We start from the raw sequence: 25,572 nt of genomic DNA on the forward strand, positions 1-25,572 counted from the left end.
GCACCAGCTGTATGCACTGATTTGCTGGTTTGGAACTGATATTCTGTGATGTTCTGATGTTCTAAAGTTCGTGTGATATTTTCTTTACTATTTAAATAGACAAAAAAACGCGGAAGCATTGATATCAGTTATTTCTGCCACAATTTTTGGGACGTACGAATACATTCTTTTATGAAAAAATACATATTTTACTTCACAGTGGGTAGCACTCAGTAGTTTGTTTGCAGCCTCTATTATACCGTGACATTGGCAATGGCAATGCAGTTACTATTGATGTATTTGATCTCTCGACCAGTTCTATAAGGAGGAGGCCGCGCTGCAACGTCAGCCCCCCCCCCCCCCCCTCTCCGAACAAAATTTCTGGCTATGCCACTGTGCAGTGAAGCAGGTCTTCGAACTCTGACCAGTTACAGATGATTTTCTGCATTTACACCCGTCGCTTACCAAGAGCTTAGAAAAGGTGTTCGGCTGAAAAGTAGCAAATTTTCTTTACAAAGCCACTAATTTATTTTGTTCACAGGAACCTCCCTGAGAAAACTGACGTCAATCCGAGCATTTGTTGACGTGATTTTACTCTTTGCGGTGTCGGCCATTTTCGTTATGGCGCGGTTTCGCCAAGGTCACTGCCAATGGCACCGAAAATATAGCCATGCACCTAAGGCTTTCGCCTTCGAAAAATAGAAATTCCGTGGCAGTGAACATAACTCGATCAGGCACCTGCACGCAAATGCGCAAATGGACTCGTAAACTGAGGCCAACTGAGATTAAAGGTGTCAATCATGCGACTGCATATCCTGAAACATGCGCCCATGGCGAACATTTCTCAAGCTTACATTATTATTTTAGAATCAGCTTTCGAGAAATGAAGCGATAAAAGGGCATTTTTGCTTTTCTGATTCGATCGGACAAAAAGTTGGACGAGGAAAAGATGGACGGAAGGGGGGGGGGGGGGGGGGGGGGCGGAGGCCGCTCTTTCAAGATTCTGCAGCCGCTTTCTCGAAGCGGGGCTGAGCCTCTAAACGACTATCAATAGCAGCAAAACTGCTGATTCACAGTAAACTAGCTGGCCGCTCGTCTTATACGCTCGGCGTTTATCAGATCAGCCATTCCTGATTCGCGCTCGTCCATGCTGGACAGTGAAAGCTGTTGGCGTGGCCCCCTTTTTTTTCTTTTATTGTTAAAACGTGTATTCTGTTATCGTCCAGTACACTTCGTGCGTCATCGCGCGAATTTCGAATCTTAAAGGTCCGTACGCCACGTGGTGTAAAAGCTGTGAACTAAAGGCGATGTCCGGAATTGCTGGGGTTGTTTAATTGCGTTGGCTATCAGTGTGTCGCGTATGTTTGTGTGCTGGTGTAAGTAGGTGGCGTTCAAGTTGAAGCTACGACATCCTAAGTTAGACCGAAACCAATCGCGAAGGTCGGGCTTCTGCGTGCTATGGGCCCTAGAAGCGGCGCTATAGGAACGCTAAGTTCTGAACACTACCAACAGAGAACTGCGTTTTCACTGAATTTTTTTTTTAAAAAGAAGATATAGCGTTTACCACTGCTGTGTGTTTCGAATTTTGCAGAACGTTCTGTTTTTTTTTTGGCTCTATCGTGTAATACGACATCTGCTACTGTTACTCTCCTGGTCTGTCAATAAAAGTGTGCGAATATGGCAGCCTCTAGGCCTCTTAGTGTCTGCACCCATAGTTTATTGGAAATCAATCTCGAGTGCCATGCTTTGCCGCAGTGCCCACGCCAGAAGTGACATAGCCACTACCTTTCTGACATCGAGCGCAGCCGTAAACGGAACATAAAAAAAATATATACATTTTGGAGGGAGACACACGTGTCTATACGTGTGTTGGTTACTTACTTCGCATACTTTTTTTCTAAAGAAGGCCCACAAAACTTACTTGAATCAGGTTTGTATACAATGATTATCTGCCCAGCGGACATCTTTTGCAGGTAAGCAAAACAATTAATTCGCTAATTAAATATATTACATTAACAAACATCTTATTTACAAACTTTATGGCGCATGTTTATATTGAATTGTTTAAGGGAATAGTCTGCAAAATGTTCCGTGTTTCCACATTTCAAAATGGGTATGTAAACCGAAATAACGCGTCATATTATTTGTTCAACGGCTCATGGTTCAACGGTTCAGGATCAACGGCGAATATCTCAGCAACCTTCGGTTTGCAGATGACATTGTCCTATTCAGCAACAATGGAGACGAATTACAGCAAATGATTGAGGACCTTAATCGAGAAGGTGTAAGAATCGGGTTGAAGATGAATATGCAGAAGACAAAGATAATTTTCAATAACCTGGCAAGGGAACAAGAATTCAGGATCGCCAGTCAACCCCTAGATTCTGTAAAGGAGTACGTTTATCTAGGTCAATTACTCACAGGGGACCCTGATCATGAGAAAGAAATTAACAGAAGAATAAAATTGGGTTGGAATGCATACGGCAGGCATTGCCAAATCCTGACTGGGAGCTTACCACTGTCATTGAAAAGAAAAGTATACAATCATTGCATTCTACCGGTGCTAACATATGGGGCAGAAAATTGGAGGTTAACAAAGAAGCTCGAGAACAAGTTAAGGACCGCACAAAGAGCGATGGAACGAAAAATCTTAGGAGTAACGTTAAGAGACAGGAAGAGAGCAGTGTGGATTAGAGAACAAACGGGGATAGCCGATATTCTAGTGGACATTAAGCGGAAGAAATGGAGCTGGGCAGGCCATGTAATGCGCAGGATGGACAACCGATGGACCATTAGGGTTACAGAATGGATACCAAGAGAAGGGAAGCGCAGTCGAGGTCGGCAGAAAACCAGATGGGATGATGAAGTTAGGAAATTTGCCGGCGCAAGTTGGAATAGGCTAGCGCAAGACAGGGGTAATTGGAGATCGCAGGGAGAGGCCTTCGTCCTGCAGTGGACATAAAATATAGGCTGATGATGATGATGATTATTATTATTATTATTATTATTATTATTATTATTATTATTATTATTATTATTATTATTATTATTATTATTATTATTTGTTCAATTTGCCTTAGAACACACGCAGGGGAACTATCAATTAAAGCTATTCCAAAATGTTCCTGTTCCATTTTTGTCACTAGCACTCCACAATTGGTTAAACATTTGTCGGGCCACCCCTACTTCGCCTGTCTGTCACGCTACTTCACGAAACCCACGAAAACTCCCCATCTGATATGACGTGTAGCGATTATGCATGATTACACCGTGCAAAACAAACATAATTATTTCGGGTTCTACGACTTTTTCCCCAGTATTATTCAGCTAATGTTCAAAATTTTCGGCCTGCACAAACTTCTCCTGTGTGTCACGCGACGTCACAAAACCGCGAAAACTCACACGTCAAAGTGCCCCGTCCCAGTGATGGAGGCAGATGCGTACCATAGGCGGAAAGTTTTCATTTTTCCGGGCGGGGGAGGGGGGGGGCGGAGGGGGGGGGGGGCTGGGGCATGACCAGTTTTCCGAAACCTACCAATGTATACCCTCTGCTAACTATTTTCTATTTCTAGCTTTAAGGCGAAAGCAATTATATCGACACTTCAAGCCAATTGTCACGGTTGTGGTCGCCGTGCTGTTCCGCATTAAATCCAAAAGTCATATACATAAGCGACCCATACCCTGTGGGTGCGGAAAAAAGCGCGTAACAGTGAGCCGAAAAGGATGGCGGCTTGATGGGCATTATTTCCCACGCGCTAAATATTCGGGTTAGTTGTAGCTCACGTAATCAAACGCGATCAAATGGGAAGGAGAGCACGCGTCTTCTCCTCTAGCCCTGTCGTAGCTGTGAATGACTGTGCGCGGCTGACGCTTATGCGGCCCGCGTGCCATATCGAATTGTTGGTAATCATTGGTGGGAGCAATGATAAAGGGTGACTAGGGATGGCTGCTAACTTCATGCGTGCTGTCTTCCTTGCCGGACTGTCTGCGCCCCTAGGGTTGCGGATCACTCACATCGCAGATCACTCACAGAGGCCGTCAGTAGTGGACATAAATATAGGCAGACAATGATGATGAATCTAATTTTCAGAGTTGCGGTGAATCGCGCGGGTCTGTACGAACCGTTCGCCTCCGCTGCCGGGGTTCTTCACAAAGCATACGTTGTGAAAGCGTGTGCTCGAGGTCATCCAGTGAGGTATTTACAGGTTTACATGGTCCGTGCTTACTATTGTCCACTACGCTTACTATTTTAATTTTAGGTGAATGTTTACTACAATTTATATGGCCACTATAACTAACGTATAGACTCGTGTAAGGCCACACTTTTCTGTCGCGATTTTGACGAACCTTTCATGGGACCGGGCCATTTGACCTCATTTTTCCAACTACGAGTATGAAATCCGCCGTAAGCCTCCGCGATCGCATCCTCTCAACATCCAGTTGCGACGCGCGAAAGTAAGCTGCGCGCGACAATTCGCTGTTGAGCCCGATCAGAATCAGCGCACGGAACGCGATTGCTTCTCGGTTGGGTGTCTTTCTTTTTATATTGGCTGTCAAGTTACGGGTGCGGCCCTTACACTAGTGCGATCCTTAAACGGATTTACGCGGTAAGAATCTTCCTTTGTGTAATTGTTTTCTACTTCGCTATCACTAATACTGCTTCGCCTTCTCGGCCAAACTGCACTCTTTTATTTTTTTAGTACTTTGAGTCCGAGTATAAGCGCTGCTGCGCATGACTTCTAGACTTCTATTTATTCTGATTTTGAGTGAATCCGGCTAGGCATCATTTCGGTTACTGAGTGAATTCTATATACAAGGTGTTTCAGCTAACAGTTTCCAAAATTTTTAAACGTGGCGTGTGGCAGATAGTACAATTCTAGTTCGTCTACTCGAAGAGGCGGGCATTACTTGCACAAAAAAATGAAATGCATAATCGACTAATTAACAAAATAACTAATTAAGTTTTAGCTAATTACCTTATGGCTCATGTTGCAATTTACAAATTCTAGCCGTGGAGTGCGGATCCACTTTGAACTAAATCTCAGGCTGACACTAGTGTCGAGATATTAATTATTATTCTTCTTTCTTCTTTCTGGGGATTTTACGTGCCAAAACTAGTTCTGCTTATGAGGCACGCCGTAGTGGAGGGCTCCGGATTAATTTTGACCTCCTGAGGTTCTTTAACGTGCACTACAACGCAAGCACACGGGCGTTTTTTTGCATTTCGCCTCCATCGAAATGCGGCCGCCGCGGCCGGGATTCGATCCCGCGATCTCGTGCTCAGCAGCGCAACGCCTTAGCTGACTAAGCCACCGCGGCGGCTGAGACATTAATTCTCTAACATTGCAGCGAAATACATAGGCGTGCCAGTCACTTTCTCGACAAAACGTCGTTTTATGCATCAAAGCACAAAAGTATGAAAAGAACAAATTAGGGAATATTACGTGCCAAAACCACGATCTCATAATGAGTCGCACCGTAGTGGAGGACTCTGGAATAATTTAGACCACCTGGAGTTCTTTAACGAGCACCTCAATCTAAGTATACGGGTATTCTAGCATTTCGCTCCATCGAAATGCAGCCGCCGTGGCCGTGATTTGGTCTCGCGACCTCATGCTTAGTAGTCCAACACCATAGCCACTAAACAACCACGGCGGGTATGCGCAAAAGTAACTGGAACGCCAATGCATTTCTCCGCAATGTTCGGGAATTAATATCTCGAAAATGATGCCATCCTGAGAATTAGTTCCTAGTGCATCCGCGCGCCTTGCGAACTGCACGGCTAGAATTTGTAAATTGCAACACGGACATTAAGTTAATATGTTAAAAACCTAATTGGTGATTTTTTAATTAGTCGATTATGCATTTCAATTTTTTGTGCAAGTAATGTCCGCCTCTTCCAGTAGACCAGCTCATAAATTATAATTGGGCTATCTGCGCCACGCAACTTTTAAAAAATTTTTGAAAGTGTTTGCTGAAACATCCCGTATTTATGGCCTCTGCATGCAAGAGGCGATGTTTCCATCCCTAATGCGTAAATGTTGTAAATAATTAGAAGAGCTTTTTTATTTTATTTTGTCGCCAGTCGTTAGCATTGCCTACTGGAAAGAGAATCGATATTGAGACACATATCACTCACGTGCTTTTCACACGCCGTTGATAGAAGGCTCTGCCGAAGGGGTCACTGAAGTCTGCAGTTTTTTTTTTTCGGGGTCAAAAAACCTCGCAAAGTAATTTGAAGTGAGGTGAACATAAATCAACATATTCATTCTCTAGGTATAGGCTATCCGTTTAGTTGGCTACCTCCTTCTCTTTAAAAAATATAATAAACTTTGTCCTTTGTATATATTTAAATATATTAATTGTGTCTTTGCATGGTGTTCTCAGCGGAAATTTAAAAAAAAATGTTAAAGTGAGGAAACACGGATGAGGTAGCCGCCGCTGGTGCTTCTAATGCGCTTGTCCTCCTATGGTCAGGATTTGCCAAAATAAAGCGAAAGTATAAATTAAAAGCCATGCACGTCCGCGCCAACAATGGTGCCATAAGCTTTTAGCCACAACAAAAGTGAAAATGTGGAGGCAACGCAAGAGAATCCTCAAATTATGTGGGTAACAGAACTCCGGCTATGACGTTTTAGGGGCGGGGGGAGTAGGCTACGGATCTCCGGGAGGGGGGGGGGGGGGGGCTCAGCCCCGCCGGGAAAATTCTGGAGAAGGCTCGAGCCCCGGAGCCCCCTCGTAGTCGGCGCCTATAATGCGTACCACCTAATATGGACATGTACAGGCTTACAATCGGAACGCTCGCGTCTCCTACTGCAAGCCTACCTCCGCTACAGTGCCACAACCTGCTATGGCAGCTGGATACATGATAACAGATCCCACAAAACACTGCTTCAATTCATACACATCACAGGCCTCACAGTACACATATACTACACATATACAGATAAAGAATTATGCCTTAAGGGCAAGTCTTTATTGCAATAAAAAAAGTGAAGTGCGTGCTCTACAAATGCATTAATATGCCGAACAAAACAGATGTTTTTCTATAAAATGCTTCAGTTAACTTCGATTCCCACAGTACTTGGGATCTGCGTAATTTGTTTTATGCAAGAGAATGGATTAGTAAATTGATCACTTTGGCTTTTCTTGCAAATGATGTCCGCCTGCGCAGATAATTCACCTGTAGGGACGTAATTGAAGTTACTTTTGTATACAGGCTTTAAGAAAAGTGTTGAAAGTAAAACGAAAGCACACTGTATAGTGTTCTTTAGGCCTCTGTACATGCTGAAATGACAGTTCAAGGTTAAATAAGCAGGTTGCATTCCGTCTCATGTTTTGTTTTTTTACTGAAATGAAAGTAAAAGAGCGAGTCAAGTTACAATGAGACGTGAGCAGATCCATGAGGGAATGCTCACACACTAATCTGCTCTCACCCTCACCGAGTGAGATGAGCTTGAGAGGTGTGTCGGCGCAACGCCACCTATAGAGCAAGATAAGGCCGCTGCACTGCCTGAAGTCTGCGACCCTACGTCATCAACTGGAGGCCGATCGAAGGAACGCCTGTCGCCTGGCGGTCACGCTTGTCCACGAGTAATATGTTTGCGTGCCATCGCGACCGTGGCTCTATTGGAGTGGCCAGTCAAACACTGCGCACAGCAGCTTTTGTTGAACGTTGTGCGCGTTAGAATGTGCCTGCAGTTGCTTCCCGCGTTAGATGAGCCATGTCACTCCTTGGAACAAATTGTCTGCCACTTCTCATGATTTCAGAAATCGCGCCATTGGCCTTCTTGCAACATGATTTGAAAAGTGCCCGAATTTCAGTAATGGTGTGACATTAACATCGCCATGTATAACACATGTTGTGTTCCGATCTGTAGGGGTAGCATCTTTTCAAACCATCACAGATGCTTATAATATCGAACTTGGTCAACTTCTCAGGCATGCTTACACTTTATAACAAAAATGACTTTTCCCCTCGACATTGAAAACAGAATGTAAAGCAGTAACACTGTTCCCTCTGACTTTAGAGCCATTGCCATGAAGCACAACCTGTCCCATTTTGAACGGCGACGTTTATTGAGTTTATCGTGAAATGGTGAAAGGCTACGAACGCGAACATTCCGCGCAATGTCAATGTAGACCGCCTGAGGGACCAGTATCAAGAACTGGTGTTTTCATTGAACGATGCAAAGACTAACTTCCTCTATAAGCTCCTTGATTTGCTAGAACTGTGGAAGGAAAGAACGATGAGCTACGACAGTGAGAAGCTAACGAAAGGGACCCATGCCGCACTTCATCAAACAACACAGGGTTTCATTGAATTCATCATATACTGCTTTGATGAGCTCAAGTTGTCTTACGTTCTTCTGAAAAAAAAATCCAACGGGCTCATTAGAAGACCGCTTTGGCAAATACAGGCAGCTAGCTGGTGCACATTATCACGTGTGCACCAATCGTCGATAAGGCAGCTTTATGAATGCGAAAAGAAATTACGACTGACGGCCGCCACAGCTGGTACTTATTGTGGGGTTGATGAACGTTAGCAGGACCTTGAGATGGAAACAAGTAACGCAAGTTCTCGCTGCAACGTAGTTGTGACTGCGTAGTTGTGACTGCACCCTCGAAGATCAAAGACATCATACCAGTCTTGTTTTACGTAGCGGAGAGGTATCCCGTTTACAATGCTTTGAAGAAGCTCAAATGCGAATAATGCAGGTAGGCGTAGACACTGAACAAAGCGGCATTGCTTCATTGCTGAAAGGCACTGTGATCTCACCAGAGTGCTACGCCAAGGTCAGCTGGTGCACTGTTTGTAGTCAATCTGGTAGCTCAAAATTACGCTGTTGTTGAATAGCTATCAAAGAAAGAGTACTTTCTAAATCTGCTCAATCAATGTTGGGTAGTGACGAATCTCACCTTAAGGTGCTGATCAGCGACGACTCATCTGATTTTGACGCCTGTGATGACGGGCATACAAGTGAAGTGGCTCTTCAATATGTGCTGTGGTGCAGTACAAGTGTACTAAAACGTTTCTGCCCGAATGAAGAAAAAGAACTCTGGATGCCGCTGCTAAATGATTTAAGGAAAGAAAGATCGAAACGTTGAAAAAATTGCTGGGCAATGCAGTGGCAGGTGGCATACATTACGGGCGGCTTAAGAAGTTCCGCGGTTAAAAATGCACCACTGTTAATACCAAAAAACATAAGCGAAAGAAATGTTGCCTCGCATATGTATAAAGTGCAATATTTACCCTCGCTAGGTACCTTGCTGAAAAACCGAAATGGCCATGTCGTCCACATCCTTCAGCTGTCCTCTGCGTATTTTTCTAGACGAAGTCTTCACCGAAATTTTGTTGATATCGAGAACAAAATAGCATGAATGTGCTTCCTGATGCCGAGTTAATCATCATCATCATCAGCCTATATTTATGTCCACCGCAGGACGAAGGCGATCTCCATGTCCTGCGCTAGCTGATTCCAACTAGCGCCTGCAAATTTCCTAACTTCATCACCCCACCTAGTTTTCGGCCTTCCTCGACTACGCTTCTCTTCTCTTGGCACCCATTCTGACAAAAGTCCACCGGTTATCTACCCTACGCATTACGTGGCATGCCCATTACGTAGCCTGTTCCATTTCTTTCTCTTACTGTCAACTAGGATATCGCCTATCCCCGTTTGCTCTCTGATGCACACCGCTCTCATTCTGTCTCTTAGAGTTAGGCCTAACATTTTCCCTTCCATCGCTCTTTGTGCAGAGCTACGGTGACTGTAATTCCATGCACTTCCTTCCAGCACGACGCTGCCACCGCCACGCCGTGACGTCACGGTGGCAGTGCTGAGGCCTTGTTCTAGGTGGTGTTGGCCGGTGTCGCAATGTCTGTGAGGGCAAGGGTGAGGGATGGAGGGCATTGTGTGGTGAGAGTGGGGCAGGGCGGGGGATTTGGACAAATTAAGGTGTTAAAAGAGGAAGTTGCGATGCACGCCGCATTGATAATCTACATTGCGCGTACTTCCGCGAGCCGCTTTGAATTTGGTACTAACCATCATAACTGCTTGACAAGCGTGGGCATTATTAAACAAGATCAAACGGCACCTTTGATGCTCAAGCACGCGTATTACTGACAAGCATGATCTGCGTGTGACATAGAAGAGAAGCTTAATAATTTTTTGCAGTTATCACTAGATTGCTTGTGTTGTCATTCAGATGACCATTTCAGCATGAATTCAATAAATTTGACTGCAGATTGAATGCTTCAGAAAATAAAAGAATGTGGCAAATACGTTTTTGCAGAAATAAAATACACGTAGGTTTCGACAAACGAGTTCTACAGTGACGGCGTGAGGCGAGTTGCTTGAGTAGACGCTTTCCACCGGCTCGCAATGCGAATGAGCCGTCCCGCTGGAATGCTGTACTCCTGAGCCGTTACACGACCTTGGGGTCAAGCAAGCCATGGTAGGGAACGTAATATCACAGCGGCCAATGTATAACAATTCCTGCCAACGAAAGCTCTTGTAAAATTCGAGAAGAGCCTTAGGTATTTCTAATATTTGTTGATGTTCCTGTACTTGTGACGACTCTAGAACCACAAAAGAACAAGACCTTTACGAAACTGCTTGCTTGGCGCAATGTCGGTTGTTAAGCGATAAACGTTTATAAACTGCGCAAAAAAAAACGAGGACCCAAGAAACACACACGACACCACGAGCGCAGTGGTGCCAACGTATAAAAGCTATGAATCAACTAGCGCGCCAGAACGTCCTACTAAGCGATAAAGGCAGGCCTCTTGAAGCAACAATGCGGAGCAGTTTATTCGTGGCTAATCGTTCAAGACTGCAACCAGGAGCTAGCAGGGATTATCCATGCATTGGGCAAGATCCACTTTGATTTGCATTATATCCGGTGTTTCCACTAAGTATGGTATCAGCCAATCTTCCAAGACTGTAGACTGGAGGCAGCAGGGACAATAGTGCGACAGCGACGGCGTAATGACGAAATTAGTTTCAGAATGACCCATGCTTTAGGCAAGAGCCACCTCGATTCGCACTATACTGTGTGTTTCTTTGCACAGTGTCCGTTACCGGCGAGTCGTCTAAGACTGTATCCAGGGGCCATCAGACATGACTGTGGTACGACGACGGGTTGATGGCGACGATAGAACGACCCCTACAGCACGACGATCATTCGGCTATATTTGGTATTTATATGCACTATGCCGGGTATCGGCCCATCATTGAAGACTGTAGCCAGGAGCCAGCAGGAACGACAAAAATACGGAATAGCCTTTTGGGAACGAAGCGCCGCTTAGCATCGCTCTGGAGGTGAGGCGACCATCTTGAGTCAGTTTCACTCAAGATGGTCCTTTCACTTGTTTCTCTTATTTTAAAGCGGGGCATTCTTTGCCTATGCTTTCGAGGATTTGGAGTGGCAGCCTGGCTGCTGTCTAATGAGTCGGTCAGCATATCGGCAGTTATGCTTCTGAATATATATGCGCAGGATATATGTGCGCCGACTGCTAGTACCAGCGAACGGGCTTATATAACCCTTGTACGGCTCACTGACAAAGTATTGTGTGAGTATTTGCAAGTCTGCACATCTGCAAAAGTCTGCACTGCCAAACGTCTGCAAGTCCAATGCACATGTTGGAATCTATGTAAAACTGGTAAATAAATTCTTCATAAGTAACGACGATACGCACAATTTTGCTTACTTTCATGCTCTACACTATTGGAAAATCCTATTTAAATTCAAACAGGCTTACACAGGACTAAACTGGGTTTAGCAGGGACCTGTTTACAAACAAACAGGTATAAACAGGATCCGCTCACAGACAAACAGGTTTAAACAGGGTCCAGTTTGGCATGCAAACAGGTGGAAACTTAACCCTACGTCTCAGAAATAAGTCTAAACAGGGGCCTGTTTGGCACGCAAATAGGTTTAAACGAGGCTTCTGACACATAATTGGTCTTAACAGGGGCCTGCAAAGCGTAATATGAAATGTTTATGTTCATCCATCACAAAGGTCAAAACATCATTGTGCAATTTTCATGTCTATGCACTACATCGCTCACCGTATGTGCCGGCATGCAAGCACCAAATCAGGTGGATGCACAGTGTGAAACGTGTAAGGACCGACGTCACAAGGACGAAGGGAATGTTTGATGCTTGTCGAGGGAATAATGGTGATGACAGGTGTATGTACGGAAAAGGACGACTGGTATGAAGCAACATTTAGGGATTCTGTACCTCTAGTGCCACAGTAAGAAGCACCCATTCTGGACATGCCCATTTTGTAGGTGTGGCTAAGAACCCAGTGGAATTAAAGTACAGAGTGAATAAATCAGAGAATATAATTGGCCATTTCAGTAACCATTTGGTCTGCTTTAAAGATGCCTGCAAGCCGACATTAGATCTAGAGCTTTTACTTAGTAATTTTTAGTTACGCAGAATAGAGCGAGACATACGTGGTCAGCATACAAGGCTTATCTGTTATATACATCCATGCTTTGTGTAGAAAACGTATGTAGTAGGACATGCCCATTCTTCCAAAGTGGCCAGAAATCCAGTGGCAAATGCCGAGTGAATAAATCAAAGAAAAGGAAGTAAATCAAATAATCCGCTAAATATAACTCACCATTCCATTAACAGATTGGCGTGCTTTAGATCTGCCTGTGACAGCTATTATCTGTATACTTCCAGCATACAAGGGTTGTATAGACTTTTTTCACGGTGATCCCGTGGGTGCCGCCATCTTTGATCCCGTGGGGAAGCGTACATTGCTTGCCTCAGCTGCCTCTGTGGCTTCAATGTTTACAACGGATGTGCATGACGCCCGATGTGATTCAGCAAACCTCTGTTTCGGCGCGGATGCCGTAGACGGGGACTAGGCGGACTAGACGGGGACAAGCCTTGGCCACAGGTTCACAAGATATGTAAGCACTTTCGGAGTACATTACGCCTTGTCCAAACAATGCGAGCAGCGTATGCGGTGCTTGTTCTTGCTTCCTCCAACATTTTGACAGCGAGGTTCCGCGGTCATCATGTGTTCATGTTTGCTTGTGCGCGCGACACCATGCTGGTTCATTGAGTTAGTATGCATATGTTTACAAGTTTATGCGGCCGATAAAACTACTATCCTTACTTCGTATAGCGCTCCACTAAGTTTCTATCGTAATAGACACTTCGCCTTTCGGGCGAAACTGAGAATTTTTTACTAATCTTTTTTTGAGGTTGTCGGTTGCGAGCTGGTCGTGTGCATACTGCGGAACCCGGAATGTTCAGCGAGGATTTTACGAGGACTTCACTGCCTTCAGCATGCCGCAGAAGAAGAAAGGTGGCAGGTGGACGTGCTGCGTGCCCGGCTAGAAGCTTAACAAAGGAGGCGTCGCGGCTAAGGTCTTGTAGGTGTGCGTAATAGCTGTACACGAAACCATTATGTGATGCGGTGAAGCGCAGACGGTGTATTGCAGTGAAAAGTGACCATCGCGCACATACCATTTTGTATGCGAACACCCCCGCCCGGCCTCGGCAGCCCCAATCCGCAGACCACCCCTGAGATCCTGCGCCATTTGATTTCTCATAATCTGAGTTGCTCTCCCGAGACCTTCCTTTGCCCGTATTATTTTTATTTTCGCATAAGTGACCTCACAACAATACATAGCTCTATTGCGGCGAAGCTTAAATCAGGCATTTTGGAACGCGTACAATCGTAGTAAAAGAGATTTGGCACTAACCGCAGCACCCTTCGTGCACAATTTATTTAGAAAGGTAACATTTTATGGCCTAGGGAGGGGAGGGGGGGGGGGGTCGTTGTACGTAAGCCTTGCGTTCGCGCGGGCTTTATCTTGAAAGCCATCTGCACAGTCTAGGTGGGCCGACGGCTCGTAGCTTTGAGTGCGTTGTGTTCTCGCCGCTCAGTTTGCGTTGCAGCGATAGAGAGCACGAAGGCCACTTCACTCGCTGCTGTTGCAGCGATTCCTCACACCAGCGTTTTGACAGTGAGTGTCCGCAGTCATCGAGTGTGATGTGTTTATGTTGGCCTGTGCGCGCTGACACCATGCTTGTTAATTTAGTAAGCGAATGTTTACAAGAGGGCGTTCTACTCCGGCGGCTATAAGACTTACTGCAGTTCCTTGCCTAGTCTGCCAAGAAAAAAACTATAAATTCGCATTCGTCTGCGCACGTCGCAGTGAGAAATGTCTGATAGTGGCTATGTCATTACCGCCGTCTGCAACACGGCAGAGCAGGACCTTCGAGATTCGCTTTCAATAATTTCAATAGTGCATTCGGGAGGTGTAGATTAAGACAAATTCGTAATTTTTTCTTAGCAAACTAGGCAAATAATTACGCCAAGTGTTACAACGAGCGATGCAGGCCAAAAAAAAATCACATCATCTCACCCTACGGGCAACCATGGTGGGATGCGAAAAAGCATCGCGGGGGGTGCGCATCCAGTTTCCGTTTCGTTTCTCTTGGCAACACAGCCCAATGAAAGTTAGAGTGAGAGAGAGAGAGAGAGAGAAATAGAAGAGAGGAAAGGCAGGGAGGTTAACCCGACGCACTTCCGGTTTGCTACCCTGCACTGGGGAAAGGGGGTATAGGGATGAAAAGAGAGAGAAAGAAATAGAGAGAGCACAGTTTCGCGCACAAAGGAACTTCGCACGAAGTCTACAGACGATCGCCAAGACCTGTCGACTTGAGGTAGTGCAACAAGGCTTTCGTGGCTTTCTGTGCCATCGACGCATACGGCCATGGTCCAAGGATCTTCATTTCAGAAAATGGTCGAGAGTCCAGCCGGTTCAATGCTGTCCTGAGGGCTTCACGCTCGACGTCGAACTGGGGACAGAGACATAAGACATGTTCAATTGTTTCTGTAGTTCCACAAGAGTCGCACATGGGCGTATCCCCAATTCCAATGCGGAATGAGTAGGCCTTTGTAAATGCCACCCCGAGCCAGAGGTGGCACAAGACTGTCGCCTCAGAGCGGGAAATGTTTGATGGTACTTGTAGCTTCAAGGATGGGTCAATTTTGTGGAGATGACACTTCGGGAGGTTAAGAGAAGACCAATATTTGTATGTCATAGCTTTGGCCACGATATGAAGTTTTCCTGCAGCGTCGGTCCTGGATAAGGGGATTGGGATTGGTCGGCCTTCCAGATGAGCAGACCGGGCGGCTTCGTCGGCGAGGTCATTACCAGCAATGCTGGTATGTCCCGGTAGCCACTGAAATATAATTTCATGGCCTTTAGCGATAGCTTGATGGTGGTCTTCTCTTATCTCATATACCAGCTGCTCATGAGTCCTGTGATAAATGGCAAAATGCAGACTCTGAAGTGCTGCCTTAGAATCACAAAATATGACCCATTTCTGAGGTGTCTCTTGCAGAAGGTATTGTACAGCAGCACGCAGGGAACCAAGCTCTGCCGCTGTTGATGTGGTCACGTGTGACAGTTTGAACTGTGTGGTTTTCGTAGCCGGAATGACAACGGCACCTGAAGAACTGGTAGATGAGACGGAACCGTCGGTATAGATGTGTATTCGGTCCCAGTAGGTCTCATTCATTAATAGCAGCGTCATCTGTTTAAGAGCTATTCTTGGGTGATTGGCCTTCTTCTTTACTCCCGGAATACTTAGGCGAACCTGAGGCTGTTGCAGGCACCACAAGGGTAATGAAGGCCTTGCTGCTGGGGTGTATCCTGATGGAAGGCAATCTGGATTGGTGACAATAACTTCAGAAGACGTGGAACGAGGTCTCTGCGAAGGCAAGAACGCCAAGTGATGATCGGGGACGCGGGAAAGATGGCGGATATGCGCCCTGAGACAATCCACTGCAACGTATGTTTGGATCTGATGATCTCTGGCGAGGACGATTGTTGCAGGTGTTGACGTGCCGCGAGGAAGTCCTAAGCAAGTGCGCAATGCTTGGCCCTGTAAGCTCTCCAACGAGCGAACATTTGACTTGCACGTATTGGACAACACTGGAAGGCTGTAGCGTAGGTATCCCAGAAATAGAGCTCTGTACAACTGAAGCATGGAGCGTACAGATGTGCCCCATGTTTTCCCGCACATGAATCTCAGTACCTGGGATATCGACGACAGTTTTTTCTTCAGGTACGAGCAATGAGGGCTCCAGGAAAGATTGCGGTCGATTATTACACCTAAAAATCGATGGGTCTTTTGGTAGGCAATAGTGTGTCCATTAATATAGACTGGGTATGGTGTCATAAGTTTCCTTGTGAATGCAACCAATGCGCATTTCTCGGTTGACACAGTCAAGCTTTGTGCTTGAAGATATGCTGATGTCAAGGTTGCTGCCCGTTGCAAACGCGCACGCACCTGAAGCCGAGTAACTGCAGAAGTCCAAAGGCAGATGTCATCTGCGTATATCGAGAGGCAGATAGTCTAGAGTGAGAGGCTGTATTGAGAAGATAGGAGACGTTTGTACGGGGTTGTTGCGTCTTTATTTAGAGATCGTACGTGATTCCTAGCGTCGGTGCACGCGGTATCTTGAAGACGATGGCTTTGTGGTCGGTGAAGTGTAGCGTCAATGGGTCTTGCTGCAGAGGGTCGAGTTTGAAATTTGCGAAGACGAAGTTTATGCACGTTCCCCTGATGGTGGTGGGTTGCTTGTGATCTTGGGAAATGCATCGCAAAGAGTATACGTCCTTCATGTGCTGCACCAGTCAATCGGTTGTCAGTATGTCTATGTTGAATTCCCCTGCGAGTATGAAGGGCGCGTGTCTGTAGGTCTTGGTGTACTCTACCATGCTCTTTGGGAGGTAAAGTTCGATATTTTCTCTTGAGATGTTGGGTTTGAGATACAGCGTCATGATGACGATGTTGTTGTCACCGTGGAAGGATAGTCTCACGGCCGAGTGCTCTTCGTTGTGCCTTTGAGTGGTGACCGGTAGGTCTAGGTCCTTTGCATTGGCGGTGAGAGTGCGTTTCACGTATACGAGTACACGCGTTCCTCATCGCTTCGGGATCGGGAGCTGCCGCTCGACGCTGCTGTTGCGCTTCAACTTTCCGAGCCCGATGTTCGGGGTCCGCTTGCCGACGCTGACGTTTACGTTCGGCTTCCCGAGCCTTCCTCTGCTCCGCGGCGGTGGCGCTGCCGCTGCAACTAGCGCCGACGTTGACGTTCATGGCGTTTCACACATCGTTGTACAGAGAGAGAATGACGGAAGAATAGCGAACGCGCGCTTTATACTGCGCCACGACACTTGCGCCGCCTACCGGCGTACCCTTAGAGAGAGAGGGAGATAGTGAGAGAGAGTTATATGCAATGATTTGCTGCGCCGCACCTGTGGTGGAGAGGGGGACAGTGGAGGAGGAGAGCGCACACCTGGGTAGGAGATGAGAATGAGGGAGAGTTGCGCATGCGCAGTATGGGTGCGGACGCCGCAGAGCGGACACTGCCCCGAGCATAAGATGCTTTCGCATCTAAAAATGCGACCTTTCTGCAAAATTCGATTATAAAAAGTTCCGGGGTGTTACGTACCAAGGCCACGATCTGATTATGAGACACGCCGTAGTGAGGGACTACGGGCGAATTTTGAACACTTAAGGTTCTTTTACGTGCCCCCAATAGACGCTACGCGAGCGTTTTTGCATTTCCCCTTCATCGAAATGCGGCCGCCATGGCCTGGATCGCAACGCCAAAGCCACGGCGGGTCAAAATTTCAACATAAACGGAGGGGGCGGTATGCGCAAAATGTTTTGTCTATGATTTTAAGAGGGAAGCGCATGTCCCCGTATAAGACCCTTGCTGACGGTGCTCTGAGTAACAAGCAACGATGAAAAAAAGAAGCTGACGTACATGATTTTTTTTTGTTCGAACCTTGAAGTACAATGAACAAATATGTGTACAGATAGGAAAAATTCAAGAAGGTTGCACATCCCTTGCTGACCTAAAACAACAACAAAACGTTTCACGATGACTGTGCCCGTCATGACGTCCTTGCATGGCGGTAGCAGATGATAGCGGAGCCGGCGCACTTTCATCGGGGATCCTCAGCTGGCTGCCGCTAGGAGTACGCCCGACTTCTGGAAAGGTCCATTGCGGGGGTGCGATAACTCGAACGCGTATTAACTGGAGGGACAATTAATGTATATATATATATATATATATATATACATATAAAGAGAGAGAGAGACAGAGAGGGTAATCAGAGGGCTTGCGGTTTGCCCACCCACTCGAGAAATAGTTCGTTCGCCACTGCGAAAACTGGGCACACATGTTGCAGGCGCGGACACACAGGTGCATTTGTGGCTATAACCCTATAAACACCAAAATCGATCGAGGACCCAATTCACAAAGCTTTTAGTTCGTATGCTGCTCTTTATTACCTGGCAGCCTTTGCTAATATATGCTATACCAGCACGTTTGGCCGGCGTCTTTTCATGCGAAGCGCTCTGCCGTAGTAAATGCTTTGTGAATGAGGACCAATGATCTGTGGTAGAGAGAACACGAGACTGCAATGGAAACCTTGGAAACAGGGATACTTTATTTCGAGCAATAGAGCCCTTGGGGCGGAGTGCTTACCCCCGCATTCTAGAACGTTCCGCCAGTCAACACTCACGCTACACCCGAGAGAAGACAATGGCCCTCGACAGAAGTGGTCACTGCGCTTCGTCCACCACCGCCATTCTTGAGAAGCGTAGCGTCTTTTTCAGACGGGGGGCGACGCTGTGCCCAACTCGGCGCAGTGGAGCAAGAGCTTGGAGTCGTGGATCGCTTTAGAATACGGCGGTTAGTTGCGTGACAGGCTTGCTCGGTCGAGAAGCCACGCAAAGCAGTCCGCGCCGCCAGGGAATAAATTAGTCGGGGCCGACTCCTCCTCGCATTGCTCTAGATGCGCGAAGGAGCGACCCATAGCGTTGATATGTACATTCGCACTCGGGAGTTCCTGCGCACGAGGAACACTGAAACAGCCTGGGAAAAACGTGCCATAACGACAAAGCCGCGCGCATGACACGTGACTGTCCCTGCGCGGACTGCGATACGCGCACTCTATACGTAAAGAAAGAACCTCCCACGAAAATGGCGGGGAAAGAAGCCCTCAAGGCGAAAAAGTATGCCCCTTCGAAGCGAGCCAGACGACACAAGTTCAAAGCGAGACACGCGAAAAAGGCAACGGAACAAAGATCGGGAGTTTCACCGTTTGTGATTTTTTTTTCTTCGACTAAACGTTTAGATTCGGGCGCTCCACTGTGGTCACCGAACACACAAAGAGCCACTACGTCCACTGATCTTCGCTGCTCAGCGCGCACATCCACGGAAAGGAGTGCTCGCCGGCGTACTTGCGCGAGTCAGAACAAACATGAAGGAGCCAAACTTCCTTCCCCCGGAAAGAAAAAGAACACGCGTTCAAAGTAAAGCTTATTGGCGCTAACTGGATCTAGTAATTGCGGAGACAGCGTGCTAGCGTTGTCACTGCCTCGGTTCAGGTGCTCCGCGATGACCGAAAGCAGCGATGACGGGATCAGGAGTTGACCAGGTTCGTGCCCGACGCAGAACCATTAGTCGAGAGGGTCAATAAGCGCGGAGCTACACCTTCCATTGCTCTCTGTGTAGTATCTCAATGACAAGGGCTCAATTATAATGCGCGAGACTAGACCGACACTCGGCTCTCGCAGTTTGTGACAATTTGCGCCGACTTTAGGCCATCACGGTGAAAGTAAAACGAGTGACGGCATTCCCTGCGTGTTCTCGGTGTTTGAACGCCCCTTCGCAATGACGCAGCAGTTGTGCGCCCGCATCTTCAACAATACACGACAAAACGTCTCGATACAGGATAAACGCTTCCGGCGTTGACGGTCGGGCGCAGTCATACCAACCACAGGCGAGTAACACACGTCTCTCGTTACGTCGCTCGGCCTGAGGTTTCTGAGTGAAGAGCACGCCACTGCGTTTCGGCTCCGAATGAACACTTTTCGCAGTTCCGCGCGTCCTCGCACGTTCCGGCACAGCACGTGGCTCGAGAACCGAGTTCGCGCACTGGACGAGTTCCACCAATTGGCAGTCTGTGCACAGCGTTCACCGGAGGCCACAGGCAGCACCGGCGCAGTTGCCGCACGAGTCCGGGCCCCGGCTGAGCGAGGTGGCCGGGTTCGAACACTCCCGGATGGGCCCCGGCAGGGCGCTGGGTCACGTCACCTGTCCCATGGGCAGGGCCTGGTGCGCGCACAGGCAGTACAGCATGCCACAGCCGGAACAGGCGGGACCGGCGGACACGGCGCCGCTGCTCACCGGGTTCACTGCACAAGAGGGAGCCACCGGTCAGCTTAACGGCTCGGTAATATTAAGGAAGCCCCACGAGCGCGTTCGTTAGTTTTACAATGTTGTCCTCCATGAACACTTTCGTAAAGGTACTTGCAAATTGTTTTTATCTTAGTGCTACTTTCACATTCGTGCTCGACCTATGATCGCAGCGACAAGTTTTGCCTATATAAGTGGCGAGTTTTCCTGGTGTAACTATACAGGCGTGCACTAGCCCTGGTTTAGCCGGCACTAGCTCATTCTCCAATTTTCATCAATTCCCAGGCAAAGGTCTTGCTTTTTACATGAGGCTGGCAGATGAAAAGCTCTTGTTTTGCTGTGTTCAAAGCCTAACCCAAAATGCGTCTGAGTCTCCTAAGAGCGTGATTTGATAGCTATGCCCGAAAACAAGATTTGCCTCACGTCCTGCTCTGGAGATATGGCCACTTCTACAGCCATGCTGTAGCTAAACCAGGGCCACAAACACCCAAAGGGAATTTCACACGAAGCTCAAAGGGTTCTGAGGCTCTAACCTATGCAGAAGAAGCATTTTGAAGTTTTACCCTCCCAGTCTGCTTAAAGACTAGTCCACATTCTGGACAAACTTCATGCAAATTGATCATCAGCAATAGTCATAAGAACGTGTAGAAAATTTCAAATTCATTTTTCTTCTTCTCACTCTTACGCAGCTTTTCCTTCTTGTGCACAAACATTATTGTACTTAATATCACTTATTCTTCGTGAAATTTTGCATGTACATGCATAAGGATTTGCAGAGTGCAAGTATCTAGGCTTTTTTGAAATATGCTGCAATATTGGTTGCGTGCAATTTAGCAAACCAATCATCAATCATTCTCTACAGTCGATATTAACAAGTTTTTCTAAATAGAGGAAATATAAAATAATTTTCGAACTTACTTGAAATGATTCGTGTAAAGGAGCATGATAGGCTATTTTATAACACTCTCCTATGTATGTATAACATAAAGTCCCAACGTTCCACAGGTACTTTTCGCAGTTTCTGGGCCCACAGAAGACGCCATACATCAGATATTAAAAAAACAACTAGAAAGTAGAAAATAGGAGAATAAACTCTATATCCTGCACAAATATGATCGAGCTACCTTTATTATTATCGAAAATACATCTCCGAGGCGCATCTCCACTTAAAAGCCGCACCTGTAGGCGAAAAAAGGAAATTCAGGTGCCCTCGAGCGAATAAGTTAACTAAGCATTCCGTGAAGGGGTGACTAAGTTATTTGTCCTTTTCCAACTACAAACCCACAGGAATTGAGAAAGTAGACTATATCATGCTACGGGGAAAAATATTTTCAAGGTTCTATTTACAGTAGGTCCGCGTAGCGTTATTAGACAGAAACCAGGGTTAATATCAATTCAAGTGCAATATGGATGCCAACGCACTGAGTATCCGATGCACATCACCTCGAAGCTGCTTCAGGGCCAATCAAAGAAACCAGGAGCGGGTTGCTAATGGCTCTCTCCCCGGGGCCACCTGTCTTTTACTCTCAGCGGCTGGGCATGCAGCCCCGTTCCTTCCTACTTGAACGCCGGGATATTAGACCCACCCACACACATATTTCTTATTCATTAAATACGCATGCTATCGTATATAGAAGAACATGCTTCTCAAAACAGGATTCTGCCTACGAAGGCTCTAATTGTGGAGGCATCAACGGATATTTTCGATTCAGCGTAGACCGCTTTTCTCGCTCGCGACGGCCTCCACTACACGGGAAACCACCTGACATAGGGGCCGTATGTTTGCCTATGAGGGCCGTTGTATGTGGACGTACAGCCTTATCCATAGCTAAGAAACAGATGGGGACGTCGGAGATGATGTTTCAAGGTGCCCTCTAAGACCGCTGGCTCAGTGGCCATTGTAACATTCGTCTATCGGCTAAGCAGTCACCGTGTGGGCACACTTGCACCTACGCCTTACCAGTGCATAACCAGGCCGCAACAGTTTGATGTCAGCGCACTCGGTATTTTCTCTGCGGCAACCGAACCAGTTCACATTCACCGGCACTTGTTCTCATCAGCACGAGCTTCCATAAGCGCGTATTCGCAGTTGTTGCTACTGGTACTCGCCGCCACCGACGCTAACATATACTGACTAATGTTTGGACTCCTTTTACTTGTAAGCATTACAAACACTCAATTACAGGCCGCCGTGTCGCGGTCACTTGGGGACGGAACTGTAAAAGCGCTCACTTTACGCCTTGCATCGTTCCGCCATATAGGGAAAAAGCCATGAGCACTGGGAAAAAGCCATCGCTTACCAAACGAACATGTTGCTACAGAGTTCAAAAGTGCTGTCGAATACGTAACCCCGATTCTGTGCGAAAGAGCACTCTCGGTTCTTATTCCTCGATGTCAATGCCTTCGTAGCACCTTTTGTAGAAGACTACGCCAAATCACCACCACAATGGGTCACAGTAGCCCTAACCTGATCAACTTGTCGAGCTGCGACATTGTGATGAAATGTTGGCCCTTGTGAAATCTGTAACTGCAAAGTATGAAACTTGTGCGACGTAAGCTTGCCACTGCGACAATCCTGACCGCTAGTGCGGCAACGTTGGATCGAAGTGGCAGTGCGTGCCGCCTTACTGAATGGAGACACACCTTACCAGTGCACCACATCCCAAGAAGTTTGAGTGCAATCGCCAGTAGCCTAGTGGATTTCGAAGCCGATGCTCCGATTCTATGCTCCGTGAAGGCTATATGTAGGGCTCCGTGTTTTCAGATAATTCCGAAAAAATCTGATAAACACTCGCCGGTAAAATCTTTGACAATTCGGATTTATCCGGTAAACTCCGATTTTAACGGCCAATATGGTCCGCTTCCATTCTATATCGAAAGGGCATGTTCTAAGCAGTCATTGGTACATCGGCCGGTTTGGCCCAACAAACTTTACCTCAAGTCATGCAACCGTATCTCGTAGACCACACCATCGAAGGGCTGCGCGACAAGCCCACCAAAGGGCTTGTCGCGCACGGAGCGACAGACGTATCACCGCTCAACGACTGTCGCAGACCTTCATGGACCTTCGCTGCTGTCGCTGAAAAGTTGAGACAGACAGTTGAGAGGAACCTTTTTGATGCACTCGCAGTACGCCAGTGAATCGTTTTGGTGTAGTGTTCTAATAGCGAATCTAAATGTGAAGCATGAGTTACCCCACGCGTTCGAAACCTATGCGCGGATTTTTAAGTTATAGTGTTTCTTGAAACTGACGACATGAGCCAACTCATGAGTGGTTTTGCGAACTACCAGAGCTAATTAATCGTAACATTGTTGAACCCCTGTCGCTTTGGAGACTTCGCACTGTCCAGTGGCCAGTGCTTTCTCACTGCGCGCTGAGTCTTCTGGCGCAAACGTTGAAAGGACATTTTCAAAGCTGAGGATCTTCAATCGAAAGGAGCGTGCTTCCATCAGTCACAGCAACCTTGTAAAGTATGATCGCGTCTATTGCAACAAGCTTTAAGATTGTAATACGCACAAACGTAGGTGTTTTGTATTGAAGTATTTGTGCTTGTATGTATATGTGTTTGTGCGTTAAAACCTTCCAGAAAACAAAAATACGCTTCGTGTGTTCTGATGTTATCGTGTTCAGATATCATTTCATCTACGATTTTGGAGTATTCATAATAACGCAAACTTTACCTCCGGATTTCGAAAAATTGGGAATTTACGAGAAATAAACTCCGATAAACTCCGAATTTCTGCCAGAAAATAAACTCCGAAAAACACCCTCCGAATTGCAAGAAAAATAAGCTCCAAAAACACGGAGCCCTAGCTATATGGTATTACGCTAATATTGTGTGTTTGTAATAGTATTATTGTGTGCTTGCCAGTACGGTTTCCTTTTTATATAGAGGTGGGATGCCTTAATGCATAGTAAAAAAATTACATAAATGGTTGCAACCTCACATCGTGCAGGAAGTGAAGTAAGGACCGTCATATTAAATCCATTTGCTGAAGTCAGCACGCTGGTTGCAGCAGAGGCCAGACCGCCTCAGCAAGGTCTCCCGGATGTGTCGCACGACATATCCACTATCGGGGCTCAGGCAACATTGGTACCTCCCTCGATTTTTTTCTAAACTTCATCCTTCAGTCTTCCATTGCCCTTGGAGCTCCCATATACGAATGCCGTGTACGAATGTCCTCGTGGCTACTTGTACGAAATTTGTTGCACCTCAGCCTTAGCCGTACACCTGTTTTCGTAACACGGTCTCTCGTTATTGCGCCAGCCTATCAAGCTTCACTCCCACAACTAAACCCTCGCGTCCTGCTTTGTGTCTTGTTCAATCCGAAGTGAACCTCACCATACCAGAAATCATTAAAAAAAGTGAGCTGTCCTTACCTGCTCTTAAATAGCTATCGCTACTCCTTTTGCTCAAGATACACTGGCCATGCATACATATTTATACTGCTGGCTCAGCCACTCTCGATAGCTCTTGTACCACAGAAATACATTGACGCGAGCTTTCAAAAGTTTTGTGGCAAATGTTGCCTGGTTATGTGGCGCCTAGCAAAAAAAAAAAAATAATAAGGGTCATCTGAAGCGTCGGCTCACAAGCTCAGCTGACAACCACGCCACCACAGCACGGCGCTGAGCTGCGTTCACGCTTGAATTCGGGGAGAGTGTAGCAGTCAGACTGAGGGCTATTTACATGTGCGGTATGCACCCGAGTTGAGTGAATAACGAGTGTCGGAAGACAAGCGCAATTAAACCAATTGATTAGACAATACCAAAAGGTTTCAAATTAATCAATGAGTGTACATTGGGCTACATGCAGAGCACTTAGCAGCCGAACAAAATACCGAGAAAAAAAAAGCTCTCGGCTTTCCGACATGAATATACGGTGTTGTGGGCACGGACGGTCGATCAGACTAAAGAGTTCTTTTGTCGCAGCCTTGCCACACTCAGCCGACCCATTAGCGCTCATAAATCGCACGTGCGGCTCGAGTGTATGAGCATGCATGGGGAAACGCGAGCAGCAGGCACACCTTTCTTGGCCTGGTTGTTGAAATACTTCTTCTGGCGGGCGCGCGAATTCTGGAACCAGACCTGGGTGACACGCTTGCTGAGGCCCGTGATCTGCGCGATGCGCTCCAGGTCCTGTCCGTCTGGGTTCGAGTCCAGGTTGAAGTTGGCCTGCAGCACCTGTAGCTGCTCCTCGGTGAAGGTTGTCCGCACTCGCTTCGTCTTGGCCTTGGAGCCGCCCCCTCCCCCGGAGCCGCCGCCCGAACTGCCCGAGCCGCACTCCTGTTCGCTGTTTTCTGCGACACAACCACAGGCATAGATGACCTTT

General features: G+C 46.9%; 1 protein-coding gene across 1 annotated transcript in view; it reads right to left on the reverse strand.

Moving 5' to 3' along the window:
- Positions 1 to 18,491: 18,491 nt before the first annotated feature.
- LOC119437502 (LIM/homeobox protein Awh-like) overlaps positions 18,492 to 25,572 on the reverse strand; it is a 122,283-nt gene continuing 115,202 nt past the window's right edge. The window contains exons 4-5 of the mRNA XM_037704509.2: positions 25,268 to 25,540; positions 18,492 to 20,238 (exon numbers count right to left, since the gene is read on the reverse strand). Coding sequence (XP_037560437.1) covers positions 20,129 to 20,238; positions 25,268 to 25,540 — 383 coding nt within the window. The 3' untranslated portion in view covers positions 18,492 to 20,128. The remainder of the gene's footprint in view (positions 20,239 to 25,267; positions 25,541 to 25,572) is intronic.

Source organism: Dermacentor silvarum, chromosome 1, assembly GCF_013339745.2.
Source record: "Dermacentor silvarum isolate Dsil-2018 chromosome 1, BIME_Dsil_1.4, whole genome shotgun sequence".
Taxonomy (NCBI): Eukaryota; Metazoa; Arthropoda; class Arachnida; order Ixodida; family Ixodidae; genus Dermacentor; species Dermacentor silvarum.